We start from the raw sequence: 20471 nt of genomic DNA on the forward strand, positions 1-20471 counted from the left end.
GTATTAGCATAATAGTTAATATTTCACGTGCTGACATCACTGATGTCCTTCTTCATCCATTGAAGGGAAGTAATTTGCAGAAGGCACAAAATCTCAGATTGTACAAGGAAAATTTCAAGAATGTTTTTGGAATATTCTCCAAAAGTGGTTTACTGGGAAACTGAGAGCAGATGAGGGGAGATCCCCTTCCCACCAATCCTGACAGACCACAGTGACGAGGGTGGCCCTGACCCCTTCCATGAGGAGCTGTGGCAAACAGAAGTCAGAGAAACTGACACTTCGGTGAGTGGATCAATCTGTGTCCCTATTTTCAGTCTAAAAAAAGCAATAGCTCAGTGTGATGGCTCAAGCTGGCAGTCTGGAGGACTGCTTAAGCCCAGGAGTTTAAGACCAAAAAAAAAAAAAACCCCAAAAGCGAAAAATGAAGAAAGAAAGAAGTATGCTTATAAACTGCTTCTGAAAACTTGTCTAAACTGCCATATCAAAAAGAAAGTTGATATTAAAAGTGTTACTAAACATAAAAATAATCTGTATTACCCCGCACCTCTTCAGATTACTGAAATATACCAATAAAATGAATTAAAGTCTTGTCACTGAGAAACTGAGAAGGAACTACCGAAACTTGTATAGATTTATAAAAGCTGTGAGAAATTAATCATTTTTTTTTTTTTGAGATGGAGTTTCGTTCTTGTCGCCCAGGTTGGAGTGCAATGGCGTGATCTTGGCTCACTACAACCTCTGCCTCCTGGGTTCAAACGTTTCTCCTGCCTCAGCCTCCCAAGTAGCTGGGATTACAGGCTTGTGCCACCACACCCAGCTAATTTTGTATTTTAGTAGAGAATACTAAAAGTTACTAATACTGAAGTTGGTCAGGCTGGTCTCAAACTCTCGACCTCAGATGATCCACCCGCCTCGGCCTCCCAAAGTGCTGGGATTACAGGTGTGAGCCACTGCCCCTGGCCATCAATTTTTTTTTGAGACAGGGTCTTGCTCCATCACCCAGGCTGGACTGCAGTGGTGGGATCATGACTCTCTGCAGCCTCAGCCTTCCAGGCTCAAGCGGTCCTCCCACTTCAGCCTCCCTAGTAGCTGGGACCATAGGTATATACCACCATGCTTGGCTAATTTTTTTTTTTTTAATACAGACAGGGTCTCCCTATGTTGCCCAGGCTGGTCTCAAACTCCTGAGCTCAAGCAATCCTCCTGCCTCAGGCTCCCAAAGCACTGGGATTACAGGCATGAGCCACCATGCCCGGCCTAAATCAATTATTTAAAATTCTGCCTTCAGTCTCTCTCAGTGCCTTACTGGAACTCAAATATTGGTAGCAATACCTCTGTGAATTGTAATTTTTGTGGGAATCTTCCTCAGGTTTGTCAATAGCTGAGTGTGACACTGTAATATAAGAAATATATATTTGGTCTTTGCCCTCAGTTCCTGACATAGAACTCCTAAAATCCTAGTAGATAGGGGTGTTAGGTGAATTTTTTCTCATAGTTGTTCTTTGACCCCAGTTCCTAACACACAGTTCCTAAGAGTGTAATTTCCTGAGTGCTAGGAGCATCTGACACAGAGCCCCTAAATCCCTTGGTATTTCCTGGGTAATAGGAGCATCTTTTGTTCTATGAGGCTCTTGGTGGGCTCCTGGATAGCCTCAGGATGGGGGCTGGTTGTCAGGGGAACCAATCTTGTGATTAGAAAGCTGGAACTTTCAGGCCAGACGTGGTGGCTCACGCCTATAATCCCATCACTTTGGGAGGCCTAGGCGGGTGGATCACAAGGTTAGGAGATCGAGACCATCCTGGCTAACACGGTGAAACCCCGTCTCTAGTAAAAATACAAAAAACTAGCCGGGCGAGGTGGTGGGTGCCTGTAGTCCCAGCTATTCAGGAGACTGAGGCAGGAGAATGGCATAAACCCGGGAGGCGGAGCTTGCAGTGAGCCGAGATCGCGCCACCACACTCCAGCCTGGGCGACAGAGCGAGACTCCATCTCAAAAAAAAAAAAAAAAGGAAAAGGAAAAAGAAAGAAAGCTGGAACTTTCAGCCCCAGCCCCCAAACTCCAGGGAAGAGAGAGGGGCTGAAGGTTGAGTTCATCACCAACGGCCAATGATGTACCATGTCCCTGTAATGAAGCCTCCATAGAAACCCAAAAGGGTCTGGGGAGCTTCCGGAGAGCTGAGCATGTGAGGTTCCTGAGGGGTGGTGCGCCAGAGACAGCATCCCTTCCCACGTGCCTTGCCCTGTCCATATCTTCATCCGGCTGTTCATCTTCATCCTTCGTAAGATCATTTATAATAAACTGGTAAACGGAAGTGGTTCCCAGAGTGCTGTGAGGAGTCCTAGCAAATCAGTGGAGCCTGAAGAGGGTGACATGGGAGTCCCAGTGTACATACGGCCAGTCAGTCAGGAGCGGCGGAGACAACCCCGTGCTTTTGACTGGCATTTGGAGTGCAGGCCACCTTGTGGGACTGAGCCTTTAACCTACGGGATCCGACTCTAACTCCAGGTGGACAGTGGGAGAATTGAGGGAAATGATAGGATACCCAGCTGGTGTGTGGGGAACCCCCACCCTCAACATCTGGTGTCAGAGCACTGAGCTGAGTGGTGAGTACTGTGTGAACAGGAAGACACTTTGGTTTCTCCTGTCTCTTACACTGAGAAAGTCAGGAATTATGGAACATCAAAGGAACATATTCTCAAGTGCTGAAATGAGTATGAATCTAGCTCCTGAGAAAAATGCAGCTTTGTGTATGCTGCACTATCCTAATGGCCAAGCTCCATGCAGGGTGGCAGGCCTTGCATGCAGGTGACAGGGCCTGACTGGCTTTCATAAGACTAAGATTACTTTAACCCTGACTTTCCCCTTTGTCTCTTCTTGTTCTTTTTCTTTTTTTTTTTTTTTTTTTTGAGAGGGAGTCTCACTCTGTCGCCCAGGCTGGAGTGCGGTGGCGCAATCTTGGCTCACTGCAAGCTCTGCCTTCCGGGTTCACACCATTCTCCTGCCTCAGCCTCCCGAGTAGCTGGGACTACAAGCGCCCACCACCATGGCCGGCTAATATTTTGTATTTTTTTAGTAGAGACGGGGCTTCAACGTGTTAGCCAGGATGGTCTCGATCTCCTGACCTCGTGATCCGCCCTTCTCGGCCTCCCAAAGTGCTCGGATTACAGGCGTGAGCTACCGTGCCTGGCCTGTCTCTTCTTTTTCCCATCACTTTTCTTTCCACTTCTATCAAAACAAATATTTACAATCTGACTTTCTAAGAAGATCTGCCCTCAATTAGCACAAAACACCAGGGCTGTCCTCAAAGAGGAGTTTACAATCCACCTGCTCTCAAGGGCTTGAAAGGAGGTGTCTGAGGAAGATCATCTACGCATAGATGTGGTCCATATTCTTAGTGTTTTCCACTGATTCCTAAAAGGCTAAATACATGGTCCATGTTAGCTTTTTCCCTGGCAAAATCACCTACTCTGGGTTGAACATTAAAGTTGTACCATCAGCTTTTATCAAGAGATTATTATAGAAAATGACCATATTATCTAAATACATTATTTTGTATTTATTATAAGACACTGTTGGGCAGGTGCAATGGATCACATCTATAATCCCAGCATTTTGGGAGGCCGAGGAGGGAGGACCGCTCGAACCCAGGAGTTTGAGACCAGCCTGGGTAACACAGTGAGACCTCATCTCTACAAACAAATACAACATTTAGCCTGGCATGGTAGCACGTGCCTATAGTCCCAGCTGCTAGGGAGGCTGGGGTGGGAGGATTGCTTGAGCCCATGAGGTAGAGGCTGCAGTGAGTCATGATCACACCACTGCACTCCAGCCTGGCCAACAGGGCAAGATCCTGTCTAAAACAAAAAAGAATAAAGCTAAAACATTGTTGGCAATTTGGCCATTATATTTTCTCAAAAGTTTCACGTCAGAAAACATTAATTTCAGGATAATATGAATGACTTTCTCAGAATGAGTGTTATAAAACATTATATTCTCCTGTTTTGCCCTGGCTTCCATCTAATGAACACTCCAAACATGTAGCTTCTATGATCTGCTTTTCCCTACTCTGTAGTTCTAACTGCTTCTATTTCTATCATCCCTCTGCATCACTTCTTACCCTTTCCAGCAAAGAAAAGGAGGAAAGCTTAGTTAACGAAACTAAAATTCGTAACAGCTGACTCCTACATGATTAGTAATATATACTGTTTGAAAACAAATATTTCAAACAAAATGGCTATCTACTATAAAGGTTTCATTTTATGATTATTATTATTATTTTTTGAGATACAGTCTCTTGCTCTGTCACCCAGGCTGGAGTACAGTGGCGCGATCTTGGCTCACTGCAACCTCTGTCTCCCAGGTTCAAGTGATTCTCCTGCCTCAGCTTCCCGAGTAGCTGGGATTACAGGTGAGTGCCATCATGCCCACCTAATTTTTGTATTATTTATTTATTTATTTATTTTGAGACAGAGTCTCACTCTGTCGCCCAGGCTGGAGTGAAGTGGCGTGATCTTGGCTCACTGCAAGCTCTGCCTCCCAGGTTCACACCATTCTCCTGCCTCAGCCTCCCGTGTAGCTGGGGCTAAAGGTGTCTGCCACCATGCCCGGCTAATTTTTTGTACTTTTAGTAGAGACAGAGTTTCACCATGTTAGTCAGGATGGTCTCTATCTCCTGGCCTCGTGATCCACATGCCTCGGCCTCCCAAGTGCTGGGATTACAGGTGTAAGCCACAGTGCCCAGCCTAATTTTTGTATTTTTAGTAGAGATGGGGTTTCTCTATGTTGGCCAGGCTGGTCTCGAACTCCTGACCTCAGGTAATCTGCCCGTCTCAGTCTGCCAAAGTGCTGGGATTACAGGTGTGAGCCACCGTGCATGGCCAGGTTTCTTTTTTTATTTTTTATTTTTTTGAGACAGTTTTGCTCCTTACCCCAGGCTGGAGTGCAGTGTACAATCTTGGCTCACCACAACCTCCACTTGCCAGGTTCAAGCGATTCTCCTGCCTCAGCCTCCCAAGTAGCTGGGACTACAGGCACCTGCCACCACACCCAGCTAATTTTTGTATTTTTAGTAGAGGCAGGGTTTCACCATGTTGGCTGGGCTAGTCTCAAACTCCTGACCTCAAATGATCCACCCACTTCAGCCTCCCAAAGTGCTGGTGTGAGCCACTGCGCCCGGCCAGGTTTCATTTTAAATATTTTCTATGATGGTGTTCCCTTAAGATCATTTTAAATATTACGATATGTGTATTAGTCTTTCTAAATTCATCTGAATATAAGAGATATTAGAATTAGAATTATAGATCTGACAGATAAGAAAATATTTAGAAATACAGTCATCCTAGAATTTTTCTACAAAACATTTAAAATTCTTATAAACTTCACTTGACTCTTTCTCAACTGATAAATGGTTTCAAATTATAATTTGAATTTTAAATTGAAGCAATATGAATTCTACAGAATACTGATAAATAAAAATTGATATCAACTAAGAGAAACTAAGATTTCTAAAAAATAACAGCTACTTTGTTTATACTGGAAGATCTACTTCATTTCTCTCATGCTATTTTTTTTTTTTTTTTTTTTTTTTGAGACGGAGTCTCGCTCTGTCGCCCAGGCTGGAGTGCAGTGGCCGGATCTCAGCTCACTGCAAGCTCCGCCTCCCGGGTTCACGCCATTCTCCTGCCTCAGCCTCCTGAGTAGCTGGGACTACAGGCGCCCGCCACCTCGCCCGGCTAGTTTTTTGCATTTTTTAGTAGAGACGGGGTTTCACCATATTAGCCAGGATGGTCTCGATCTTCTGACCTCGTGATCCGCCCGTCTCGGCCTCCCAAAGTGCTGGGATTACAGGCTTGAGCCACCGCGCCCGGCCGTTCTCATGCTATTTTAATATATTTTTTAATACATGGTTATAATAATACTCAATTGATCATTAACTTTTTTTTTTGAGATGGAGTCTCATCGTGCCAGTGCAGTGGCACGATCTCAGCTCACTGCAACCTCTGCCTCCTGGGTTCAAGTGATTCTCCTGACTCAGCCTCCTAAGCAGCTGGCATTATAGGCGTGTGCTACCACACCCGGCTAATTTTTGTGTTGTTAGTAGAGATGGAGTTTTGTCATGTTGGCCAGGCTGTTCTTGAACTCCTGACCTCAGGTGATCCACCCTCCTCGGCCTCTCAAAGTGCTGGGATTACAGACGTGAGCTACCGCACCCGGCCTGGCCATAAACTTTTGATGGGCTCATGAACCAAAACCTAAACCTAAATTTCTGCTTCATTTTTTCTAAGAATATTTTACTAATTTGTCCAACCTAAGGTTTTTCCTGTACTCCTCAATTTCCTTCTCAGAAGCATACATTTCAATAAAGTTTAATTAGATAAATCCATTTAATATCATGTTTCAATGACATTTTTCACATTACTTCCTTCTTGGCAGTCTCCCTTTAATCACCAAGCACTTTTATTATAAAGTTTTTGCACTAAACATGGTCTTATTTAAATGAAACAGAAGAGTACTAGAAAAGGGATATTCCTGTTATGTTATGGTTTGTGGATTCCAGTAGTTCATCTGCACATGTAATATCCAATGACTCCTCTTTTCCATAGTTGCTAAATATTTAAGTAAACCATAACCATATGTGAAGTTTCAATTATATTTGCCCACACTGGATTAAGTGTGCTTTATCAACTTGTATTATAAACAAAACAACTAAAATTACACCTACTTATTGCCATTATAATTCATAGTTACCATCCTCTTTAAGGTGCTTCCAATTCATCCATTTTGTTGCTTTTTTACACATTTTAGCCATTTGTGTCAATTGTAGTGCCTGGTCATTTTTTCTCATTAATTGTTGCTCAAATGCAATTCTGAAAGAATCTGCCATCATGTAAGCTTCTTCTTTACTCTTCTGCAAAAGTTCCAACTGGTTTTGAAAGAAAGTTTGGGAGGTGTTAGAGGCAAAACCAGAGCAATTCTTGCTGAATCAAATTAACACATGCAATCTCCCCGCCTAGCACTGGTCTATTGCCTGTGTTTGATCTAGTTTATCTGCTTACGCTAATTAACACTTGCTACTTCTGCAGTAGCAATTTACTCTGATCCAGATTATCAGCAGTTTCCCTTGTGATGCCTGTCAACTGCCTGGTAATCTAACCCCTGGACCTCACTACCCCACGCAGGCCCTGTGTGTGTGTCCTGCTCAAGTCCTTGGAGAAAGGGCCCAGCATGAAAGATAGGAGGATGCCAAAGGCTGCATTTCAACTCAGCTTTGGCCATTCCAGACCACACCACTGAAAATAATGATGAATACCACCTTTCAAATACTTCTCATAGATGACCTTGACTTTGATCAATGTAATCTCATGTTTTTCTTTTTCTTTTCTTCTACTTTCTCCTTCTCCTTCTTCTTCTTTTTTTCTTTTTAACGGAGACTTGCTCTGTCACCCAGGCTGGAGTACAGTGTCACGATCTCAGCTCACTGCAACCTCCGCCTCCTGGGTTCAAGCAATTCTCCTGCCTCAGTCTCCCGAGGAGCTGGGACTACAGGCACATGTTGCCATGCCTGGCTAATTTTTTGTATTTTAGTAGAGATGGGGTTTCACTGTGTTGCCCAGGCTGGTCTCGAACTCCTGAGCTCAGGCAATCCGCCTGCCTCAGCCTCCCAAAGTGCTGGGTTTACAGGCATAAGCCACCACGCCCGGCCTTTTTTTGTTTTTGTTTTTGAGACAGGCTCTCTCACTCTGTCACCCAGGCTAGAGTGCACTGGTGTGAACATGGCTCACTGTAACTGTGACGTCTTAGGCTCAAGTGATTCTCCCACCTCGGCCTCCCAAAGTGCTGGGATTACAGGCGTAACCCATTGTCCCCTCATGTTTTTCTTAATGAATGGCTACTGTCCAACTGTTGGCTTTCCTATATACTTTAAAGACTTTATTTTGGCTGGGCACGGTGGCTCATACCTGTAATGCCAGCACTTTGTGAGGCCGAGGCGGGCGGATCATGAGGTCAGGAGTTCAAGACCAACCTGGCCAACACAGTGAAAGCCCGTCTCTACTAAAAATACAAAAATTAGCCGGGAGTGGTGGCAGGCGCCTGTAATCCCAGCTACTCAGGAGCCTGAGGCAGAGAATCACTTGAACCCAGGAGGCGGAGGTTGCAGTGAGCCCAGATTGCACCACTACATTCCAGCCTGGGCGAGACAGTGAGACTCCGTCTCAAAAAAAACACAAAAAAACACAAAAAAACAAAAAAACCACTTTAATTTTTAAGAATTTAATTGTGTCCTATTTTATTCTATTTTAAGTTCTAGGATACAGGTGCAGGATGCAGGTTTGTTACCTAGGTAAACGCGTGCCATGGTGGTTTGCCACACCTAAGGACTTTAAATTCCATACCTTCAATAAAGGTAAAACATTTTAGAATTATGGTCTATGTACTACTGTATTTATACGTAAAGATCAAATATAATGGCAGCTATCATTTGAATTAATGTCTGGCATGTTCCTGATGCTGTGCTAAACATGTTACGTCTATTTCCTCACAAAAACCATCCAAGGTAGTTATTACCCTCCACTTAACATAGTAGGAAAACTGAGACCTACCCTGTCCAAAGCCACACAGCTACTAAATGGTGGAGCAAAGATGCAAACCTAGGTCTGGCTGGTACAAAGGTTCCTTTCACTGTGCCTTGCTGCTGCTGTTCAAATACACTCCATGCTTATCTCTCCATTAATCAGTGTTGCTGATCCTAGTGATTTTAAGCATAAATGTACATTTTCCTTCTATTATATAGTAATTTTAGGGTCATGTACAGATGAGAACAATATAAATTTTAGGAATATTAATTATACACTTAGGCAAACGACTTTAGGCTTCAAATATCATGCCAAGTACTTTTTTTTTTTTTTTTTTTTTTTTTTTTTGGAGAAGGAGTTTCGCTCTTGTTGCCTAGGCTGGAGTGCAGTGGTGCAATCTCGGCTCACTGCAACCTTTGCCTCCCCAGTTCAAGGGATTCTCCTGCCTCAGCCTCCCAAGTAGCTGGGATTACAGGTGCCTGCCAACACACCTGGCTAATTTTTTGTGTTTTTAGTAGAGACGTGGTTTCACCATGTTGGCCAGGCTGGTCTTAAACTCCTGACCTCAGGTGATCTGCCTGCCTTAGCCTCCCAAAGTGCTGGGATTACAGCCGTGAGCCCCTGCACCCTGTCCCAAGTACTATTAATATTTGTATTTTGGAACCAGGTAAACAAAATCCAGTTGATAAGCTGATGCTATCACATAAAAACTAAGCATAAGTTCCATAGTCAATAACTACTAAAATGAAGTTAATTATTGCAAACATGTCCATTTATTCTGCTATTAACAGAGAAACAAAACTAAAGCTTTTGCTGTTGCGATAATGCAATACCTCTTGTTTGAGCTGAAGAAGCAGTTTCCGAGTGGACGCTGCCATTCTGGCACAAGAACAGGGGTTCCCTCCGGGCCCATGACAAAGGCAGGCTCCGAGGACTGCAAGCTTTGAATTGAAAAACATTGCTCCTGTTACTAAGTGTTGCACTGTTTTAGCTGCACACAAACACAGGGGCATTTATGCACATACCCATGCACACTACTACTCAGGCATCTGATCCAAAAAAACTGGAAAGAAAAAAAAATAGAAGAAAGCTGAGACTGGGATCTTAGAATACAAATGGAAATTAACTACAAACAACGAAAAGAATGTCATGACTTGGAACACAAAAGGGAATTTTACTTTCCTTCATCTCACTCTTAAAACCTTTAATCCTGGCACCACTCTCCTACAGGTCTGAGTCCTTGGCAGGAGTTTAGCCTAACAATATGGTTAACACTAACATCTACAGCACACCTTTCCTGTGACAGTGTGGCCCTGATGCCCGGCATTCACTACTGCCAATTTCCTCTAAGGAGAGTCATTTACTCAGAAATGACAAGGGAATTTTAATATATCAATGAGAAAAACAGTCATCCCTCCACTCCTAAAAAAAATTTTAAAAATATGATTGATTCCTGTGTAAAAGAATAAAACTTTAGCACCATCCAAATTTATGCCAAGGATGAAGTTAAGCCCTGGAGACTGAGTCAGGCAGCATGTTTGAAATTCTGCTTCTAGATTAGAGAGTAACCCTCTTCCTTGTTGCTCTTGTTCTGTAAATGAGGAGAAGAGACCAGAGACCAGACCTCTCTGCTTCCATCACTGACCTCTGTTATAGATTAGCTGTCTTATTTTCCTATACCTAACTCAGACTAGATGACTTCCAAAAGAACCCCAGGGCTGTTACATTTTCAGTGTGGAATGTTAAATATACCTTCCCCAAAAGAAAACAATCACCTCAACTAATAAGATCTCTGTAACTATGCACTAAACCATACCATCAAAAGATGCTGAAATTCTGTTAAACTTCCCTAAACATTGTCCATATAGCCCAGCCCAAACTTCTACACTTTAGAACACCGGCTGGTTTTTTTTTTTTTTTTTTTTTTTTGAGACAGAGTCTCACTCTGTCACCCAGGCTGGAGTGCAGTGGCGCAATCTCGGCTCACTGCAAGCTCCACCTCCCGGGTTCACACCATTGTCCTGCCTCAGCCTCCCGAGTAGCTGGGACTACAGGCGCCCGCCACCATGCCCGGCGAATTTTTTTAGTAGAGACGGGGTTTCACCTTGTTAGCCAGGATGGTCTCGATCTCCCAATCTCGTGATCTGCCTACCTTGGCCTCCCAAAGTGCTGGGATTACGGGCGTGAGCCACCACGCCCGGCCTAAAACACTGACTTCTTTGGAATCTGTGCCTCCCTGGGTGATCCATCCTCAACTTTTGTGCTTGAATAAACTCTTTAAACTAGATTCTGGCCAGGCGTGGTGGCTCATGCCTGTAATCCCAGCACTTTGGCAAGCCAAGGCAGGTGGATGACCTGAGGTCAGGAGTTCGACACCAGCCTGACCAACATGGTGAAACCCCATCTCTACTGAAAATACAAAAATTAGCCAGGCGTGGTGGCTCATGCCTGTAATCCCAGCTACTTGGGAGGCTGAGGCAGGAGAATCGCTTGAACTCAGGAAGCAGAGGTTGCAGTGAGCTGAAACGTGCATTGCACTCCACCCCGGGCAACAAGAATGAAACTCTGTCACAAAAATACATAAATAATAGATTCTGATCCCTTTGATTATTTTTGGTTGACACTTGGTTGACCACTGTAGTTTGAAGAAAAGTAGTATAATAATTTTACTTTTTAAAATTCCACTTTAAAAGCTAACCACAAGTGGGCCAGGCATGGTGGCTCATGCCTGTAATCCCTGCACTTTGGGAGGCTGAGGCGGGTGTATCACCTGAGTTCAGGAGTTCGAGACCAGCCTGATCAACATGGTGAAACCCCACCTCTACTAAAAAATATAAAAATTAGCTGGGCATGGTGGTGGGTGCCTGTAATCCCAGCTACTTGGGAGGCTGAGGCAGGAGAATCGCTTGAACCCGGGAGGTGGAGGTTGCAGTGAGCTGAGATTGTACCATTGTACTCCAGCCTGGGCAACAGAGCAAGACTCCGTCTCAAACAGAAAGCTAACCACAAATACTTTCCCAACATATTCCAGTATGTACCAATTTCACAGGGGCATCATACAACATAGTGCACCATATATTTTATTTTATTCTTATTTATTTATTTTTGAGACGGAATCTTGCTCTGTCACCTAGGCTGGAGGGCAGTGGTGCAATCTCAGCTCCCTGCACCTTCTGCCTCCCAAGTTCAAGCTGAGATTATAGGCATGTGCCAACATACCCAGCTAATTTTTTTTTTTTTTTTGTATTTTTAGTAGAGATGGGGTTTCATCATGGTGGTCAGGCTGGTCTCGAATCCCTGACCTCAAATGATGCACCTGCCTCAGCCTCCCCAAATGCTGGGATTATAGGTATGAGCCACTGCAGCCAGCCTGTGCCATATTTATTTACTTATTTATTTATTTTTTTGAGAGGGAGTTTTGCTCTTGTTGACCAGGCTGGAGTGCAATGGCGTGATCACGGCTCACCGCAACCTCAGTCTCCCAGGTTCAAGCAATTCTCCTGCCTCAGCCTCCCAAGTAGCTGGGATTAAAGGCATGCACCACCACGCCAGGCTAATTTTGTATTTTTAGTGAAGACGGGGTTTCTCCATGTTGGTCAGGCTGGCTCAAACTCCTGACCTCAGGTGATCTGCCTGCCTCTGCCTCCCAAAGTGCTGGGATTACAGACATGAGCCACCGCGCCAGGCCCATATATTTTAAAGTTTCATATGGGCTAGGTGTGGTGGCTCACACCTGTAATCCCAGCACTTTGGGAGGCAGAGGCAGGCAGATAGCTTGAGCCCAGGAGTTCGAGACCAGCCTGGGCAACATGAGACCTTGTCTCTACAAAAAAAAAGAAAAAAAAATTAGCTGGGTATGATAGTGGTGTGCACCCATAGTCTCAGCTATTTGGGAGGCTGAGGTCAGAGGATCACTTGAGCCCAGGAGGTCTAAGCTGCAGAGAGCCATGATTGTGCCACTGTACTCCAGCCTGAGCTACAGAGTGAGGCCCTGTCTCAAAAACAAAACCAAACCAAAAAAAAAAAAAATTAAAGTTTTGTGTGGAATGTACTACAAAATTGTTATCTAAGCATCTTCCTGTTGCTGTACATTTCACATGGATGAGCTGACATAAAATATAATCCTATTTTAGAGGCTTTTCAGAGAGTAAAATTCCACTGCCTCTCTTAGTGTAAAGGCCATTTCGGAACATTCTTTCTCACATCAGCGATAACCGTGAGGCACGGGGTGAGCTTTCAGTTGAGCTGAATGTACAAATGGTGGATCTGTGGCAGAAAGGTCTTTTCCCTTTTCATTTTCCTACTCCTGATAACCGCCCATGCCTAAGTTGCCAAAAGCAACCAAGACCTGGGAAGGGCCAATATAAATCATGACAGGTTTCAGCCAGGACCCCTGACTCCCAGTGCTACTTCTTACCTCAGTGCTCCCTCATCAGCTGGGTCAGGGCCCTTGTTCCTGCCTGGCTGGAGGTAAGGCTGGCCCACAGTCTACTCAAGAGTATCATAAAACACCCTGTCCCTAAACTTTCTTTAAGCTGTTTCTTGTATTTTTTTTTTTTTTTTCTTTTTGCTATTACACTAGTTTTCCACCCATGGCAGCAGAACAGGGTGCTCAAAAGCGCAGACTCTAAGCTCAGTCTACAGGCTGCAAATCCCAGCTCCACGACACACTAGCTGTGTGACACCAGGCAAATTACTTATCCCCTCAATGCCTCTGTTACCTCATTTGTGAAGTGGGGATTATAACAGTACCCACTTTATGGGGTAGTTGTGTGGACTAAATATATCAATGTATGTAAAGCACTTAGAACATCATCTAAACTTGTTCAGGACTTTGCAGGTATTTGCTATTATTATTACCAATTTTTCCTAAGTTCTACAATAAGTGCATGGCTGCCCCCTCTCACTCTACTGCTCCATTATTTTTGTATGAGTCCCAGGCCCCTTCTGACCTCATTAGCCAAACTCCCACATTGCCAGCCATTGGCATTGCACCAGCAGATTTTTGTTCTGAACCTGGCTTTACCACAGATTGACCTTGCCACCTCAGGAAAGTAACTGAACTAATTTGAGCCTTAGTTTCCTCTTCTCTAAAATGGGGATAACACCTGCTTTGCAGCCCTCACAAGACTCCGATGAAGATCAGATACAACAATGTGTACGAAAGCACTCAAATGGTAAGCCCCGACCCAGCTGTGAGACATTACCAACACGGCTTCTGCTAGAACCATAAAGATAAGAAATAAACGGGGCAGAAGTGGCCAGCACATGCCCTCATGTCCAAGAATGTCCTGTGTGAAGGGCATGGAACCAGCAAGACTGGAAGAGCCGACCTGGGCAAACCCAGGGGCCTCTCTCACTCTCATCCTCAAATTGCTAAGTATGTGCTATCCTAGAACGTGTACACAAAGGCAATGGGGCAAAGAAAAGGAAAGTAGAAAATGTCCCTTCTGTTCAGCTTTTCCACATGCTTACCTACCTCAAGACCTGAAGCCTCTGCAAAGCCACTTTTATCACAGCACATGTTTTCCTGAGCCATCTTCTGCTGTTTGATGTCAAGCATGGCAAGGGCCTCCAAATACTGTTGATTCAAAACTAGGAAGGGCCATATGAGAAAATATTCATTATGAAGCCTAACTCCAGCCTTATCCAATCTAGTTACCCCAACATCACATACTCATTTCGTACAAGCAATACACTACCCACAAGATCTGGCTCCATTCAGAAAACCTATCTGATAGAATAGTGAGTATCGTGTAAGATCATATATATATGTAATACTAGATGAGATGATGTCATTTCCATGTATGGAAAAGCATCTTAACTTTGCAACTGAAGTCGGATTCCTATTTCCTCTTGGAAACTTTGAAGGATTTTCCAAAAGGGAATGTGTAAAAGCAAATTATTCAGAGACTTTATGGTTAGTGAGAAAACTGGATGGTGAGATCTCATATATTGTATTCCTGTCAGACATACCAGCTATCCAAGCTCTATCAGGTTTTTGTTTTAGGAGTTTTCACAAGAAGATCTCAAAGCAAACATTTAGAACAAGAGGGGTCCTGCTGTCTACCGGGGAGCAGAAAACAGAGTCTTTTCCCCGTCACTGCAGGGTGGAGTGTTAGGACAGAAGGGGAGGACTTGTGATTGTGAGCAGCTTCTGTCCTGAACTTATCTAACACAGGAGGCATCCTTATCAGCTGGAGTCCCTGGTGCTGCGAAGCACCAGCTGTGTGTGCAGATTTCAGCTGGAGGCATTTATACGACTCAGCTAAGACACAGCATAAAGTGCCGCTCTCAGCCCCAGGACCTAATTTAGAGCTTTTTTTGTCCTTTTCTTCTTTTTTTCCTTTCTTTTCTTTGTTTAAGAGACAGGATCTTGCTCTGTCACCCAGGCTGGAGTGCAGTGGTCCAATCATAGCTCACTGCAACTTCAAACTCCTGGGCTCCAGGGATCCTCTCACCTTCACCTCCCAAGCAGCCAGGAAGTTGCAGTGAGGCGAGATTGCACCACTGCACTCAGCCTGGGCGACAGAGCAAGACTCCCTCTCAAAAAAAAAGCCAGGTGCATGCTACCATGCCTGGCTAATTTTTGTTTATTTTTTTGTAGAGGAGAAGTCTCGTTATGTTGCCCAAGTTGGTCTCAGACTCCTGGCCTCAAGCAATCCTCTCCCCTTGGCTTCCCATAGCACTGGCATTACAGGCATGAGCAACAGTGCCTGGCTTGTGTTTTGTCCTCTTCAAGCCACCTCTTTAATTTCTGCTAAGAAGAAAGAACTAGCCTCTTCTCTAAGTTTTTAGGGCTAGGTGCAGGGGCTCACACCTGTGATCCCAGCACTTTCGGAGGCAAAGGTGGGAGGATTGCTTGAGCCCAGGAGTTGAGCCCTCACAAAGTGAGGCACCCCCATCTCTACAAAATTTTTTTTTAAATGTTGCACTTTGGGAGGCCGAGGCAGGCGGATCACCTGAGATCAGGAGTTCAAGACCAGCCTGGTCAACATGGTGAAACCCCGTCTCTACAAAAAGACAAAAATATTAGCTGGGCATGATGGCAGGTGCCTATAATCCCAGCTACGCGGGAGGCCAAGGTGAAAGAATCACTTGAACCCGGGAGAAGGTTGCAGTGAGGTGAGACTGCACCACTGCACTCCAGCCTGGGTGACAGAGCGAGACTCCATCTAAAAAAAAAAAAAAAAAATATATATATATATAAAATCTGGGCATGGTGGTGGGTGTCTTTAATCCCAGCTACTCAGGAAGTGGAGGCAGGAGAATCACTTGAACCTGGGAGGCGGAGGTCATAGTGAGCTGAGATTGTGCCACTGCACTCCAGTCTGGGTGACAGAGTGAGATTCTGTCTCAAAATAATAATAATAATAATAATAATATACTTTTTTTTTTTTTTTTTTTGAGACGGAGTCTCGCTCTGTCGCCTGGGCTGGAGTGCAGTGGCCAGATCTCAGCTCACTGCAAGCTCTGCCTCCCGGGTTTACGCCATTCTCCTGCCTCAGCCTCCCAAGTAACTGGGACTACAGGCGCCCGCCACCTCGCCCGGCTAGGTTTTTTTTGTATTTTTTAGTAGAGACGGGGTTTCACCGTGTTAGCCAGGATGGTCTCGATCTCCTGACCTCGTGATCCGCCCGTCTCGGCCTCCCAAAGTGCTGGGATTACAGGCTTGAGCCACCGCGCCCGGCCAATAATATACTTTTTAATTAGCTGGACATGGTGGAACACGCCTGTAGTACCAGCAACTTGGGAGGCTGAGGTGGGAGGATCTCTTGAGCCCAGAAAGTGGAGGTTGCAGTGAACTGAGATTGTGTTACTGCACTCCAAACTGGGCAACAGAGCAAGACCCTGTGTGAAAATAAATAAATAAATAAATAAATAAATAAATAAATAAATAAAATATGTAAAAAGTTAACATCATGTCAGACACAGTGACTCACGCCTGTAATCCCAGCACTTTGGGAGGCCAAGGTGGGTGGATCATTTGAGGTCAGGAGTTTGAGACCAGCCTGGCCAACATGGTGAAACCCTGCCTCTACTAAATATACAAAAATTAGCCAGGCATGGTAGTGGGCACCTGTAGTCCCAGCTACTCGGGAGGCTGAGGCAGGAGGATCGCTTGAACCGGGAGGTGGAGGTTGCAGTAAGCTGAGATGGCACCACTGCACTCCAGCCTGGGCAACAGAGTGAGATTCCGTCTCAAAAAATAAAAGGCTAGGTGCGGTGGCTCACGCCTGTAATCCCAGCACTTTGGGAGGCCGAGGTGGGCAGATCACGAGGTCAGGAGATTGAGACCGTCCTGGCCAAAATGGTGAAACCACCATCTCTACTAAAAATACAAAAATTAGCTGGGCATGGTGGCGTGCACCTGTAATCCCAGCTATTCAGGAGGCTGAGTCAGAAGAATTGCTTGAACCCAGGAGGCGGAGGTTGCAGTGAGCCAAGATTGAGCCACTGCACTCCAGCCTGGCGACAGAGTGAGACTCCGTCTCAAAAAAAAAACAAAAAACATCAACTATCTTAGTATCCTTGCATCACTTTCATCATAAGGTAGACCATTATATAAGAGATATATAACATACAAATTATACACACACACATATATATATCATTTCTACTTAGGTTCTTCAAATATCAGGTGCTCTATCATTTTGCTTCAAGTGAAAACTAAATAAAAAGGAGAAAATGGTGAGAAATTGCTTAATGGGTATGAGATTTTACTTTGGAGTACTGGAACTGTCTGGAACTAGACAGAGATGGTGGTTAGGCAACTTTGTGAATGCCACTGAATTGCTGATTTATTTTCTCGAGACAGAGTTTCGCTCTGTCACCCAAGCTGCAGCGCAGTGGCACAATCACTGCTTACTGCAGCCTCAACCTCCTGGGCTCCAGCAATCCTCCCACTTCAGCCTCCCAAGTAGCTGGGACTACAGGCCAGTGCCACCACATCTGGCTAATTTTGGTTTTCCTGTTGTTATTTGTTTGGTTTTTTTTGTTTGTTTGTTTGTTTTGAGACGGAGTCTCGCTCTGTCGCCCAGGCTGGAGTGCAGTGGCACAATCTCAGCTCACTGCAAGCTCCGCCTCCCGGGTTCCAGCAATTCTCCTGCCTCAGCCCCCCGAGTAGCTGGGACTACAGGTGCCCGCCACCATGCCCGGCTAATTTTTTATATTTTTAGCAGAGATGGGGTTTCACTGTGTTAGCTAGGATGGTCTCGATCTCCTGACCTCGTGATCCGCCCACCTCAGCCTCCCAAAGTACTGGGATTACAGGCGTGAGCCACGACGCCCGGCCTGTTTGTTTAACAGAAACAAGATTTTGCAGGCCGGGCACGGTGGCTCATGCCTGTAATCCCAACACTTTGGGAGGCTGAGGTGGGCGGATCACGAGGTCAGGAGATCGAGACCATCCTGTCTAACCCGGTGAAACCCCGTCTCTGCTAAAAATATAAAAAATTAGCCGGGCATGGTGGTGGGCGCCTGTAGTCCCAGCTACTTGGGAAGCTGAGGCAGGAGAATGGCGCGAACCTGGGAGGCGGACGTTGCAGTGAGCCATGATCGCGCCACTGCACTCCAGCCTGGGCGACAGAGTGAGACTCTGTCTCAAAAAAAAAAAAAGAAACAAGGTTTTGCTATGTTGCCCAGGCTGGTCTCAAACTCCTAAACTCAAGGTATCCTCCTGCCTTGGCCTCACAAAGTTCTGGGATTACAGGCATGAGTCACTGCGCCTGGCAAGAATTGTTCACTTTTTTTTTTTTTTTTTTTTAATAGATGGAGTCTGACTCTGTCGTCCAGGCTGGAGTGCAGAGGCACAATTTTGGGTCACTGCAACCTCCACCTCCAGAGTAAAAACGATTTGCCTGCCTCAGCCTAATGACTAGTTGGGACTACAGGTGTGCACCACCATGCGTGGCTAATTTTTGTATTTTTGGTAGAAATTGAGTTTCATCATGTTGGCCAGGCTGGTCTTGAACTCCTGACCTCAGATGATCAGCCCGCTTTGGCCTCCCAAAGTGCCGGGATTACAAGTGTGAGCTACTGCACCCAGCCAGGAATTGTTCACTTTTAAATAGTTTTATGTTGTGTGAATTTCACCTTGATAAATGTTCTTAAATTTAAAAAACCTAAATGATACATTTATTCCATTATGCTTAATGTATATTATTTCAAAATACTAGCATGTTATCTTTATTGATACATGTGCTCTTAATACAAAAATCATCATTACCTGCATTGTCAGACTTTAGCATTTTAATTTCTTCTGTTTTCACTTTCAAATTCTCTTTGAGGACTGCATTTTCACAGTTTAGCCTGGAAAAAAGTAGCCTTCAAATAACTAAAACATTAAAACTTCCTTGCTGAGTGAGAATATTTTTATTGCCATAATTGGAACACAAAAATCTAAATATAGTTTTTCCTACTTCAAAATAGTCTGGAATTTACATGTATCACAAAAATAAAAACAATTTAAAGGAATGTGGTAAGATTTTTTTTTTTTTTTTTTGAGATGGAGTCTCACTCGTGTCATCCAGGCTGGAGTGCAGTGGCGCAATCTCAGTTCACTGCAACCTCCACCTCTTGGGTTCAAGTGATTCTCCTGCCTCAGCCTCCCAAATAGAAGGGATTATAGGTGTCTGCCACCACACTCAGCTAATTTTTGTATTTTTAGTAGAGACGGGGTTTCACCATGTTGGCCAGGCTGGTCTCAAACTCCTGACTTCAAGTGATCAGCTCGCCTCAGCCTCCCAAAGGGCTGGGATTACAGTTGTGAGCCATAATGCCGAGCCAAGATTTTAAACATACTCCTTTTTTTCTTTTTGAGACAGAGTCTCGCTCTTTTACCTAGGCTGGAGTGCAGTCGTGTGATTTCGGCTCACTGCAACCTCCACCTCCCAGGTTCAAGTGATTCTCCTGCCTCAGCCTCCTGAGTAACTAGGATTACAGGCACCTGCCACACCTGGCTAATTTTCATATTTTAGTAGAGAAGTGGTTTCACCACGTTAGCCGGGCTGATCTCAAACTCCTGACTTCAAGTGATCTGCCTGCCTCGGCCTCCCAAAGTGCTGGGATTACAGGCGTGAGCCACCGCGCCCAGCCTAAACATACTCTTAACCCTTCTTAGTTGAGACATAATCAGAACCAGAAATATTTCTAAGCCATCCATTTTGCATACTCATTCTCTTTACTTAATAACCATTTGAGTATCAACTATATGCTTAGGTCACCTTCAGAAACGTATATACATAGGTCTTCATGTAAACTATGGACTTCGGGTAATAATGATGTATCAACATTGGTTATAAAAAATGTACCATTCTGGTGGGGGATGTTGTTAGTGGTGGAGGCTGTGTATATGGGAGATCCCTGTACCTTCTGCTCAATTTTGCCGTGAATCTATAACTGCTCTAAAAAACAACAACAACAACAACAAAGTATTTCATGAGAAAAAAAGATACATAGATACATAGGGTACACCGATGTTCATAGCAGCATCATGCAAAATAGCCAAAAGGTAGAGTTAACTCAAGTGTCCATCAGGAATGAATGGATAAACAAAATGGCATACATACCTAACATGGAATATTATTCAGTCTTTTTTTTTTGGATACAAGGTCTCGCTCTGTCACCCAAGCTAGAGTGCAGTGGCCCAGTCTCAGGTCCCTGTAGCCTCTACCTCCTGGGTTCAAGCGATTCTCCTGCCTCAGTCTCCTGAGTAGCTGAGATTACAGGTGCGTGCCACCATGCCCAGCTAATTTTTGTATTTTTGGTAGAGACAGGGTTTCACCACATTGGCCAGGTTGGTCTAGAACTCCTGGCCTCCAGTAATCCGCCTGCCTCAGCCTCCCAAAGTGCTGGGATTATATAGAGAGCCAAAAGCCGGAGGATCGTGACAACT

General features: G+C 44.7%; 1 protein-coding gene across 8 annotated transcripts in view; it reads right to left on the reverse strand.

Moving 5' to 3' along the window:
• CCDC125 (coiled-coil domain containing 125) overlaps nt 1-20471 on the reverse strand; it is a 54268-nt gene that overhangs the window by 5271 nt on the left and 28526 nt on the right. For 7 of the 8 annotated variants that reach the window (XM_009208563.2, XM_021939415.2, XM_009208560.4 and 4 more), the window contains 4 exons: nt 18804-18886; nt 14055-14170; nt 9409-9516; nt 6750-6924 (listed from right to left, as the gene is read on the reverse strand). In XM_009208563.2, the coding sequence (XP_009206827.1) occupies nt 6750-6924; nt 9409-9516; nt 14055-14170; nt 18804-18886 (482 nt within the window). The remainder of the gene's footprint in view (nt 1-6749; nt 6925-9408; nt 9517-14054; nt 14171-18803; nt 18887-20471) is intronic. The other variant, XM_021939414.2, reaches the window with a different exon arrangement.

This window comes from Papio anubis, chromosome 5, assembly GCF_008728515.1.
Source record: "Papio anubis isolate 15944 chromosome 5, Panubis1.0, whole genome shotgun sequence".
NCBI lineage: Eukaryota > Metazoa > Chordata > Mammalia > Primates > Cercopithecidae > Papio > Papio anubis.